Genomic DNA, 13,281 nt, shown 5'->3' with positions numbered 1-13,281 from the left:
CCTCCAGTGGTGGTGAACACTGACACACTCGATGGCTCCCCATATGTAAGGATTATGTTTAATCTTCTCTTTATTGTGTTATTATGTTAGACTCAACCACATGACTAACTTAGGTGCTGCCTTCATGTTTAGTCTGTATTATCAGTAATTCCATTCCTTTACAAGCATCCAGGTGTGTCTTTGCTTATTGTCTTAATCTAAATTATTAATGTGATTACTTTTTAATTCAACTTGAAATTAATGAACAAAATGAATGTTAATGATTTAACAAATAAATGTATGTTATGTACTCACCTTCTGATATACATTTAACAGAACAGCAATGACTTAATTTGAAGTTGTTTAAAGATGCAGTTTCTAAAATTAAAGCACTGAAATACCTATATACGTAAATATACCTATATAAAATGTTATCATGAGTTGTGAGGGATTAGGAAATGAAGCTTCTCAGAGAAAAGCCTGTCATCATAGACCACTATTTTTGCACCACTACAGCACTACGACAATGTGTTTTCTAGGTCAGACACCGAACCTATGCAGTTTGAAGTTCCTTAAATCACTCTTCCTTAGGGACTTTTTTAATTGCAGAGGTGTAGCTGATGTGTAGCTAAGTTGTTTAGCCAGAAGGTGAACTAGACAACAGGAACAGTATTGCTGTTATCAAATATAAGCCAGGTACCACACTGGCCTGCTTTAAATATCTATCCGCAGTCCAAGAGAGAGCGGGATTTTCTTCTCTTATTCTCCATTTTAAAATGACTTCTATAGCAAAAAACTGTTATCTTTGGTTGCTATTTATTTATATTTTATGTTATTTATCGTTAATTCAAAGGAAATATAACAGTATAGTATATAATATGTAGCAGTAATAGTAGTTCTTTGCACATTTATTTGGTTATTTTCCCTTCTTTTGATGATATATTATTATAGGCTACTGTATATTGTTCTAGATTGTTTTCTTATCATTTGCAATGTACTCATTATTTTTCATTATCTCTCCCAATGAATCTGTAAGGATATTATTGTTAATATTATTTTCACTCAAGATATCTCAAAAAGTAACAGACAGATTTGGATGGAATTTGGTGGACGGATAGCCCTTGGCCCAAGGATTGTTTTTTTAGCCATAACTGTGATGCTGTGTTCAGGAGCTCGTGGGACGGTCAGACATCTGGGACTTCCAAGTCGGCTGCTAAACAGCGTTGCTTTCGCATGCTATTTTCTCAAAAAATCAAACCCAGAAGACAAATGATAAACAAACCATTACGGAGACTGCAGCTTTGCAATTTGGAGAACTGTTCAGTCTTGGCAGAGGTTTGCCTCCACCAAGGGCCTTCTAGTTATTAATGTTGCACTTACTCAGAACAGGACTCAGGACTGTTTAGAGACATGTCTAATTGTCTGTATAAATGAAGGATGAGTAGAAATAAGTTAAAATGAATTTCTCTCTAAATGACAGTTAACAGAAACATCTTATTCTCGCAGGTGAATGGAACAGAGGGGGAAATCGAGTATGAGGAGATCACACTGGAGAGAGTGAGTCAGAATCTGATTATTAGACTTGAGTTTAGACAGACATATACAGTATATACTTTACTTCTAGCTTTTACATTTATTGGTGATCCTAGTGATTCAGTCAAACCTGATCAGTTAGACATAGCAACATGGTAGATCCAGCTAATCACGTGATCATTGTTGGATAAAACCCCCAAAACCACCATCAAATCCCCCTGGTGTGACTAATACTCAGTCTGTGTATTTGTTTGTATTTAGGGTAACTCAGGCCTTGGCTTCAGCATAGCAGGGGGAACAGACAATCCCCACGTGGGTGATGACCCCAGCATCTTCATCACCAAAATCATACCTGGAGGAGCTGCAGCTCAAGATGGACGGCTGAGGTAAAACCACACACACACGACTACACTGAGCACAAAACCAGCCTGCACACATACATCCATGTCTTCTCCCAGAAATCAACTTTCCTACACTTTATCCTTTGCGATCACTCACTCAGACACACAACCCACCCAGTAGAGTACCACACCACAGTACAGCCCATTGGCTATCCGAGTTACATTAGAGAAGATGGATAAAGCTGCCTCTCATTCAAGGTCAGCATGCCTCAACCAAATTGATATCTGCTGCAAAGTTTTTTCATAATTTTATACAATTTTACACTCTGTATTCGTCTACTGTTTCTCTCAAAATGTCCTGCAATGTTATCATGAAAGACTTCCGTGTCTATTGTATGATTAATGCTTTTTGTTTGATTTGTTTTCCGGTGGCACAAAAGAGTGTTGTATATACTGTATATGTTAAGTGCAGTCCTATTTTGAGCAAATGAAACTAGAGAACAAGGTCAGGAAAAGGTAAGGGTATGAATATTTTTGATTGTCAAGATTTTGCCTTGGCACTGTTAGGATTTAAATCTTCTAATGCTTGTATCGTGCTCAATTTTACTGTGCAAATGGAGGAAACTATGTAGAAACTAGAAGGAAAGACAGATTTTAGATGAAAAAATTGGGTTCTAACCAAACAAACTGTGGTAGCTTCAGCAAAGCCATTGCTCTATATACATAAATGAGAAAGCTCAGAAGCAGCAGATTCTGAAGGGGCCCATTACAAGAATCTGTGACAAGTATAAAGTTTGTTTTCCCACCTTTGAAACAGTAGTAGTACAGAGTACAGCTGTAGTAAAGAGTCTGCCTTTCTGCATAAAACTGCACTTTATGAGCCTTTTTCCCTGTTACACTGCAATAAAGAAGACATGGATAGAGGCGTCATGCCCTCCTCTTTACATTCAACCTATCAACATCCCTCTGGGATGACCTCAGAGTTTCAAGGAGGCCTGGAGAGAAGACTTAATATCTGCCTGAATGCATGGGTTTTCTTGTCCTTTTCTGACTGCTATGAGCAACATATTTCAAATACCCCAAGGAGAGAAGCACAAACCTTACTCTTTCAAGCTTATGGTTTCCCATGTCGTAATGTCTTTGGTAAGCCAAGTTAATACGTCAAAACGCTACAGAAATCTGCATGAATAGGATGGCATTGGCATGCTAAGAGATCCTTTGTTATCCCTATTTGATGACTTACACACAGAAAGGAGGAGTCTTCAAGCATTCTTTAGTTAAGGTAATTGTTCTACATTGAACGCCTCAATGACTCAAGAGCCTCAAGAGAAAAATGTGTAAATGCTCCTTTATGGCACCATAAAGATTGTATGTATGACCATAGGAGCATGGAGCCATGAAGAACCTTTTTAAAATGGTTCTCTATGGCACCAAAATGGGTTCTGCTATGGTACAAGTGCTAACGATAAAAAATATATATTGCCTCATCAACGTGCTTCAGCTCAGTCAGTGTGCAGTCCTTTGTATGATGATGTTCCCTTTGGAGATGGCTTTATTGATGTATCTCAATTGTTAAATCTCTTGTGACCTCAATGATTATTTCAGTTGGACAAACTTTTACACACATCATTTTCATGACCAGAATCTCAATTTTAAGCAGCAGACAGATGGGATTGTGATAAGTAATGTGTTTAGGCCTTTCTAGAACAAATTATATTTCATCAAATTCCACTTGTTCTAAAATCAAGGTCTCCTCTATACATGCTGTCACTTTCACTTACCATACCAACTCTTCATCTTTCCCAACAACTGATAGCACATAGAAAACTATTCCATAGCTCTCCAGAGCCCCATGGATCAATAGCACAAGGCTTTCTTCACTCTTTTATTCTCAATTTACAATCAGATATTGAGAGTTGGGGGCGGGGAGGGGGGGCTAAATGCCAGTGGCGACACCGGATCCCCAACGCAGTGAATGTGGGAGGTTGACTTCTCCTGACCTTCTCTGGTGGAGTATTACACCAGATTCCTTCACCAAAACAAACTGATGCTGTATTTTCCCTCTCCCTCCCACCGTCTCTCTCCCTCTCTCTCCGTTTGTTAGTGTGAACGATTGCATCCTATTTGTGAATGATGTTGATGTGAGGGAGGTGACACACAGCCAAGCCGTGGAGGCTCTTAAGGAGGCAGGTGCTATCGTCCGCCTCTACGTTCTCCGCAGGAAACCAGCAGCAGAGAAAGTCACAGAGATCAAACTCATCAAAGGGCCCAAAGGTAGTTGTGAGCGTCTGACTGCGTGCGTGAGTGTGGATTGGTGTGTCAGTGCTTTTGTGTGGGCATGTGAGTGCTTTATACCCGGCTTAGCTCTGCCATCTGGATTTAGCATATCAGCTCTGTGTTAACCCATACCTCCTTCACTCTCACTCTCTCCCTTTCTCATTTCTCTCTTTCTCAGGCTTAGGTTTCAGCATTGCCGGAGGGGTGGGAAACCAGCACATACCAGGAGATAACAGTATCTATGTCACCAAGATCATCGAGGGCGGGGCCGCTCACAAAGATGGCCGTCTGCAGATTGGGGATAAGATATTAGCGGTCGGTCACTCATTTGTCCTAGCTAGCATGCATGCACAATGTACGCGCACATACTTCATTGATAGCCTCAGTCTCCCACATATTAAGGTCTTAGCACATGCACACACACACACACACGCACACTCACACACTTGTGTACTTCAGCAGCATTGATGTATTAAAGCCAAGATAAATTACAGCTGTAATTTTCATGGCCTGAGATTACTTTCATTAATATGGTAATAGATGTGTGGGATGGGATAAATGTTTAACTGTAGCGGTCCCACAATGGGTGTCAAGCAGTATTACTGCCATCTGTTGGACGACAGAGAGAAAGCAGCATAGTAGGTGAAAGGCAAGTTCAATACCAGCAACATCAAAATGGTGCTGGCGTTTCTACTAAATGGTGTCCGATCCAGTGTTTTACTTCTAAATGAGATGTGACACCATGCTTCCACTTATTATAACTCTGTTCCAAAAGAAATTTACCATCACTATTTTTATTAAGTCACATGCAATAATTCTGGTTTATAAATATATAATCATATGGATACACACACACACACACACACAGGGGTGACGCTAGTGGTGGGAAAACACAGATTACTTTTAGGGGGCCCCAAGCCAGGGGGGCCGTTCAGAGAGGGGAAGTAATCCTGTACTTAAACATGTCGGAGGGGGGGATCCAGTGTCACATCTGGCCAGCGGATCCAGATTTCCTAGCAGCACCTCTGCACACAGAGTCTTGTGTAGCTGTAGTTTGTAGCTGGTTACTCTGATTGGATCCTGATTGAATCCTGGTTCTCCTGCTCGTTGTGCCTGATCAGGTGAACAGTGTGTGTTTGGAGGATGTGATGCATGAGGATGCGGTGGGGGCTCTGAAGAACACAGCCGAGGTGGTCTACCTCAGGGTGGCCAAGCCCAACAACCTGTACCTGACCAACTCCTACAACCCTCCAGACCTCACCAGCAGTAAGTCCTCCTCTGCTCTCTCTCTCTCTGTCTCTCTCTCTCTCTCTCTCTCACTCTCTCTCTCTTGCTTGTTTTTGCACTGACATCCATTGACTTTGTTAGGGGTAAGGGGTCAAGACAAATAAACAAGTACTATTTTTATATAGCCGCACTGCACATTTGGTGAGCTAAAAACTTTCAAAACACATTGTACAAGTGCATATTTCAGCCAAACAGGGTTCCAAATTGTCACCAAAAAGTCAAGATATATTTCCAAAAGTATACATTAAAAAAAAACTTCCTCAGATTTGGACATTAGTTAAAAATAGAGTTGAAGGAGTAGCTAGTTCTTTCTGAATTCAACAAGTGGATTGTGGGAGTGTGAAAATTTAAAGCTAAGGTGTGAAGATTCATGGTTAAGTATACATTTTCACAAAAATAGAAATATTGGCTATTTTTATTCAGTAGATGCTGCACATTAAACAGCAGACATTATTTGTAGAACATTATTTTCTTAAACCGTGATGAAGTTTGACAGCATTGCGGTATAGAAGAGTGAAGAGTCTGATATCTGACTGACTGACCTGAATTTGTCTCTTGGTAAATGTAAAACTTTTGAAGGAGCAGGTAAAATGCCTTTTGTGAAGCAGGGCACCAGCGTTCATATCCGAACTTGTTTCAAGCTGAGATGATGGCAGACATTTTTTAGACAAAAGATTACAAATTATCACTTTCAACAAGGATACTTCTCCTTTGGATCTTATCTGTGCATATGCCTGGTGTATTATAGTTCTTTTGCTTTTGTCTGTGTTTTTCCAGCATATTCTCATATGGATACAGACCTCAGCCACCCCAGCTATCTGGGGTCAGATTACCCACAAGCCCTCACTCCCACCTCACCTAGCCGGTTTTCTCCCGTGCTGCATGGCATGATGGGAGACGAAGACCTCCCCAGGTGAGCAACGACACTATGTGTCCTTAGGTCATGTTCCACATACATATTGAATTATTGTTATAGTTGTTGTTGTTGTTGTTGTTGTTGTTGTTGTTTTCAGAAGTAGCACTAGTAGTAGTAGTAATAGTAGGAAGAGAAGGAGGATGATGACAACAAGGAGGAGTATTAGTATTAGTACTTGTAATATAATTAGTATTAGCCTGGTATTAGTATCAGCGTTAGTGTTTGTATTTGTGTTCGTATTTGAATTTGCATTAATATAGATAATATGTAGTATTTTCTTCTGTCCCGTTTCTACCAGGGACCCTCGGAGAGTGCTGATCCACCGAGGCTCCACAGGTCTGGGCTTCAACATCGTGGGAGGAGAGGATGGAGAGGGAATCTTCATCTCCTTCATCCTGGCTGGGGGTCCCGCCGACCTCAGTGGAGAGCTGCACAAGGGCGATCAGATCCTGAGTGTAAGGACACTGTTTCCTTCATAATGTTTTCACACACACATATAGACACACACACACTCCATAGTGACACAGAGATTCCTCAGCTCTAGGTGTTAACAGCCATGTTGTGTGTGTCAGGTGAATGGCGTGGACCTGCGTATGGCCACACACGAACAGGCAGCTGCAGCACTGAAGAACGCCGGCCAGACAGTGACCATCATTGCTCAGTACAGACCAGATGGTAAAGCCAGAAATGCAACACAAAGACGCCACATTTGTCATATTTGTCTGTCTCTGTCATAATATACACTCGTACGAAGGGTGTGTCATTGTTAACACATCCATGTTTGTGTTTGTGTTACTGTACATATTGATACAACACATGCTGTAGTGAACATGTGTTGTGTTGGTCAGTAACATGAATGTGTGTTGTCCATGACTAGGAATGAAGAGTTTCCTTCCAAAATTAGATATCCATCATTTAAAAAAAGACACCCACTCACCCATATTGACTGCTGGCATTAAAGTTAAACAGATTATGGGTTAGGTTTGAAGTTAGGAGTCAACTACATTTGCTTATGAAATAGTTTTTTGAGGACAGAATCATTTGGTTTTTTTTATATATATTTCGTGATTAATTTGAGGTAGCAACCTAACCCTAACCCTTCAAATACAAACGTGTTGAAAATGACACATCTTTTTATGCTGCAAAAAAATATACATCTTTGCAAGTCATTTAGTCTGATATTGAGTTTGAATGAGTTTGAATTTTCTTCTTTTTTGTCATTTAGAGAGTGTCTACTAATGGAGTAATCGGCTTCATTTCTCAAAAAATATGATTTTATGACTGAATACGGAACTAAATGACTTGTAAAGATGGATTTCTTTTGCAGTGTAAGAGTGTATGTCTATAATTGGTCTATATGTGTTTGTATTTCTGTGTTTCAGAGTACAGCCGTTTCGAGGCTAAGATCCATGACTTGAGGGAACAGCTGATGAACAGCAGCATGGGCTCTGGGACCACAACGCTAAGGAGCAACCCAAAGAGAGGCTTCTACATCAGGTCTGACTCTACAGCAGTAACAGTACACACCAGCATGACACAGCTCACACAATGGGTCTAGTAGGGGGCTTTCAGGTGATGTAATGCACCCTCTGGCGGCCATATTGGAGGTCCACAACTCTTGGGCTATGAACAAATTATTGCATTTCTAAATGTACAATTTAGCCGTTTAATTTCTGTGTCTATTTTTGAGGAGGGACTGATAATTTCCCTACTGATACATCTGATTGATTTTGTATTTAGACAGTCTCAGCTTGTTAGCTAACCGCTAATCATCACTGCCTAACATCTAATTTGCACACTAGCTAGCATATTTACTAGAAGCAAACAAGAAAATGCATAATAACATTAACATTGAGTGCTTTGCAAAATTAGCCTGCTGTTCTAGTTAGCTAGCTAACAATGTCAAGGTCAAAACCAGCTGTTTGTTTGGGTTAACTGAGCTGATTCGGAGTAGGTAGAGTGACAAGAGGACAAGGGCTAAAGACAAGATAGTTTCCTTGCAGTAACCTAAATTTGGAAAGAAATTTACCCTATTGGACCATTCACTTTTACTTATAGCATTACTGAATTGACCTACCACCACATTTTTTTTAGGTATCTCTCTTTTTTGTTATACGTATATTTAGTCATTATTTGCACACAGCCAATTCTCCGCTGGACCTCCATGTGGTTGTTAGATTTGTGACACAACTGCAAAGCCTGAGTGTACTCAGATGATTGTTTTTCCCAAACACTGATTACAGGCTATTTCAATGAATAATAATTTGAAAGAGTTAAAGACTACTGACTTCTTCCATCACGCAGGGCTCTTTTTGACTATGACAAGACTGCAGACTGTGGCTTCCTCAGTCAGGCGCTGGGCTTCAGGTTTGGAGATGTTCTCCATGTGTTGGACTGTGGGGACGAGGAGTGGTGGCAGGCCCGCAGGGTGAGCCCCCAGAACGAGGCCGAGGAGGTTGGCTTCATCCCCAGCAAACACAGGTCAGACACCCCTCTCAATGTGTGTCAATGACTGTGTGTGTAGTGGTCTCTTGTTTTGTTTCACCATTCACTGCACACCTTGATTAAATCTTTCTGCTCAGTGTATGATTAAGAAAGTTCATACAATTGGGAGTTACAGATGAACAGTCATCATTTTTTTTTTAGCTACATCTTGATTGTTGTTCTTTCTCACCTCCCTCTTTTTCTCCTTTCCCTCTCTGAATTTCAATGCTTTTTCTTTTTGCTCCTGACCTCTCCAGGGTTGAAAGGAAAGAGTGGTCTCGCGTTAACACCAAAGAGAGGGTAAGCATATTCGACAGAACTGACTGAATGAGGCAGGTTCTCTCAAAATGTCTCTCAGTCTAAGCCTCTGTGCTTTTCTGTGTTGCAGGACCATAGTCGGGACAGCTTGGGCTCTCAAGGTAAGTTGGCCTGCAGCATAACTGTACAAGACTGCTAACAATCCTGCTGCTCCTCTGGCTGATTTAAGCCAGCCGATTGCAAGCTGTAGCCCCAATGATATTGCAGCAAGGACAAGACACATAGCAACACTGGTTTATGATTAGCTGCTGACGGGTGACGTCACCCAAAAGTTCAGCTGTAGCCAACTTTTCCTCACGGGGAAATGATGAGGTGATTATGGAGAGCACCGACTGACTTTCCTCTGGTCATAGAACATGCACTGAACTCTGCTGACTGGTTTGCTTGAGTTGGTTGGAGTGAACGCACAGTAAGGACAGGCCAGTTTAATGTCATTTCAATAACAGTGATAAGACATTTCTGCCTGGCTGATGCTTCTGTGTCCCGTCTCCAGGGAGGGACAACAACTCACACAGTTATGAGACAGTCACACAAGTGGAAGGTAAGATCATACAATACAATGTTTTGAATTTACATTTTCTTCTACATTTTTGTGGTGATATATTTTTTGTATTTATTTCCTTTCTCCAACTTCTCCCACTTTTTGTCTTCGTCTGATCTTTGTCTGTCTCCCTGTCTTTCTCTCCATGCAAAGTTCATTATGCGAGGCCCATCATAATACTGGGTCCTGTGAAGGACAGGGTAAATGATGACCTGCTGTCTGAGTTCCCTGATAAATTCGGATCTTGTGTCCCACGTAAGTATTTATATTGGAATTATATACACTCACCGAGCACTTTATTAGGAACACCTTACTAATACTGGGTAGGTATCAGCTTTCAGCTCAATGTCAACCAGCTACCAAAGTGACATTTCCATCCGCAGAATTGCCGCTCACTGGATGTTTTTTGTTTTTCGCACCGTTCTGTGTAAACTCTAGAGACTGTTGTGTGTGAAAATCCCAGGTGATCAGCAGTTTCAGAAATACTCAAACCAGCCCGTCTGGCACCAACAACCATGCCACGGTCGAAGTCACTGAGATCACATTTTTTCCCAATTCTGATGTTTCATGTGAACATTAACTGAAGGTGCTGACCTGTATCTGCATGATCTTATGTATTGCACTACTGCCACATGACTGGCTGAATGGATAATTGCATGAATAAGCAGGTGCACAGGTATTCCTAATAAAGTGCTCCGTGAGTGTAGATTGCTCAATCCTGTGGTTTCACTTGATGTCACTGCTGCCACCTGCAGCCATTTTAGGGCGATTATACTGCGTCTGTCCTAGAGTGTGACTGGTTTAGTTTGGATATTCAAGTGGTGTGAGCTGCTTTTGCTCATTCATTTGTTTATTCATAAAATTTGGATGAAATGAATGAATGAGTAAAGCGGCTCATGCGCTGCTAGGCCACCAGAGTGATCGTGTTGTCCTTCAATCCACAGACACCACACGGCCTAAGAGGGAGTACGAGGTGGATGGGCGGGACTATCACTTTGTGTCGTCACGGGAACAGATGGAGAAGGACATCCAGAGCCACCGCTTCATCGAGGCGGGACAGTACAACAGCCACCTGTATGGCACCAGCGTCCAGAGTGTCCGCGAGGTGGCTGAGCAGGTACATGTTATACCAGTCCTGGGGAGAAACTTTGATATCAATGGTGATGATAACACTTGATAAAATGGGTAATTCCAGTCATCAGTTCTGATTGACTGATGCACATTCAAAGCCATTGTATAATAGATAAACACACAGCTATGACAACCTAAGTGTAATTTAAATACTAACACGCAAACTGATATCACCACTCATACTGGCACTCGAACTATAACTCCAGACACAAGAGTAACATTTAAATATTATTTAATTATTACTGATCAAACATGAAAGATTTATTGAACATTTGCTTCCTTTGTATTACAATGTTAACACTGTTTTATAAAAGCAATAACCCACTAGAGAACAGTTTTGGATTAAAAAGACATTACTAAAAATGTTATATCTGATCTCATGACAGTTTTTATTCATTATTCCTCATCATCTCTTCCCCTCTATGTGTGTGTAAGTAGCAGGGGAAACACTGCATCCTGGATGTATCGGCCAATGCTGTGCGTAGACTACAAGCTGCTCAGCTCCATCCTATCGCCATCTTTGTCCGGCCCAAGTCACTGGAGAATGTCCTGTACGTACTGTAAACATTCAGTACACTTAAAGTATTTAGTACAGATATTGAATACACATCATGGAAAAAAATCTGTCATGAGAGATGACTTTGTGTGTGGTGTTGTGCAGAGAGATCAACACTCGCCTGACAGAAGAGCAGGCCAGGAAAGGAATGGACCGCGCTCTCAAACTAGAACAAGACTTCCTAGAGTGTTTTTCAGGTAAGACCAGAGACCTCGTGTCTAAATGACTCACATGCACAGAGACAATCTATGCACACCTTTCCACACCAAGTCTGGGATCTCCAGAACATGTACCACACATTCTCAACACACCATGTGTACCCTCAAGGGGATTTGGGTATGGGATATGGCGACCCCCGATGGTGAAGGGCTAATACACCTGTCTTTATGCTCCACTGTAGGCTTAGTCACAATCAACTGGATTTGAAGTGGTCATGATTAAAATGTTCAGTTTTATGATGACAACACTTAGTGCTAGAAACAACAGGTCATGCATATTTCTGACTGTTGATGATGATGCTGTGTGCTCTTCAGATGGCGATAATGTGTGCATTTCAAACTTCATTACTGTCGCTATCACTTCTTACCATTTGACAAATTTTCTCTTTTCTCAATTCTAAATGTCAATAAATGTCTTCAAAAAATCATACTTGAACTTCACAGCAAAGCTTTGATTACTCAGATTTGCTGCTACGTGTGATATCTGCTTTCCTGCCAGAACTGAAATCGGGTGAACACGGGGCACTTTAAAATAAACATTTATCGCAAATCTCAGCAACCGGGTGTGAATATAAAAGTTTCCTCGCTAATCCACTGCTGTTTACAATTCATAACAAGAAATCTGAACAGGTGGTGTACATGACATTTTATAAATCTGAGTGTAAATGTGGGTATGCATGTTTCTGCTGTTCAGATTTCACCGATTTGTAGCACTGAATCTATGTTCTAAGTTTTAGACGTGAAGCGGAGATGTGTAATAGAGATTTGTCAGCTTGTCAATCTGCATTGCTTTAGATGTAGATTATCATAATTCATGATGTATATTAATAGTAGGCTTGATTACAGTCTTCATCATGACTCACCAGGCAAACACATCTGATTATCTTTGTATCTACTGTCTCTCTTTTTCTCCCTCCTCCCCCCGTTTCCCTTCTTTTCTGCTCGCTCCTGCTCTTTTCTTTTCTTTTTCTTCATTTCCTCTATTTCCCCTCTCACATCCTCTGTCCCGCTGCAGCTGTCGTGGAGGGGGACAGCTTCGAAGAGGTTTACCACAAAGTAAAGACAGTGATCGAGGAGCAATCAGGGCCTTACATCTGGATCCCCACTCGGGAGAGGCTGTGATGCTGCACCCACCTGCCCGCCCCTCCCACACCCACCAACACCACCTCCCCCATCCGCCACCCCCCCGCCCCCCACCCCCAGCCAGCCAGCCTTGCCTGTCTGTCCGTCCTCCAGCAAAGTCAGTGCTTAGGCTATCACAGAGAATGACACATGAGAGAGACAAATGCATACCAAGACAAACACAAAGACATACACAGGAAGCGACACAGTGGGACAAAGAACGATACCAAAAAACAAAAAAAAACAAACAAGAGAGAGACGCTGAGACAGATGTGAACACAGAGTGATGTGTAATTAGACAGAAAGAGACTGACAGAAAAGATGTAATCAGTATTCCACTTTAATGAGGCAGGACTGAGTGCTGAGAGAGTACAGAGGGAGACCCAGCAGGGACGGAGCCGGACCCCAGGGTAAGCACAGAGTAAAAACCACCTCGCCCTCCCCTTCTCTCTCGAGTCTCACACCTCCACGCCCCCTAACGTCCGACACGGAGGTGCCAAAAACGACAACAGCTCTCTGCTCCCTCCTTTTTATATCACCTGGCTTTTCCCTCCTCCTCCTCCTCCTGTCAGCGCTCC

The 13,281-nt window shown here is 41.7% G+C and overlaps 1 protein-coding gene across 1 annotated transcript; it reads left to right on the top strand.

The window, feature by feature from the left end:
- Positions 1-3: 3 nt before the first annotated feature.
- Positions 4-12,703, top strand: LOC139652501 (disks large homolog 4-like; the record flags this gene model as incomplete). Its single annotated transcript, XM_071529599.1, has 19 exons — positions 4-45; positions 1,486-1,536; positions 1,774-1,898; positions 3,958-4,127; positions 4,309-4,445; positions 5,252-5,396; positions 6,195-6,330; positions 6,632-6,788; positions 6,906-7,008; positions 7,716-7,830; positions 8,638-8,814; positions 9,075-9,117; positions 9,206-9,236; positions 9,629-9,676; positions 9,830-9,931; positions 10,621-10,793; positions 11,246-11,358; positions 11,469-11,560; positions 12,597-12,703. Coding segments are annotated over 19 exons (2,067 nt in total), but the record flags the coding sequence as incomplete, so codon positions are not given.
- Between the last annotated feature and the right edge of the window lie 578 nt (positions 12,704-13,281).

This window comes from Centroberyx affinis, unplaced genomic scaffold (assembly GCF_046629955.1).
Source record: "Centroberyx affinis isolate AG114_WGS23_722 - 3 ecotype Tasmania unplaced genomic scaffold, CSIRO-AGI_Caff_v1 ptg001805l_1, whole genome shotgun sequence".
NCBI lineage: Eukaryota > Metazoa > Chordata > Actinopteri > Beryciformes > Berycidae > Centroberyx > Centroberyx affinis.
This window is presented reverse-complemented; position numbering and strand designations above follow the sequence as displayed.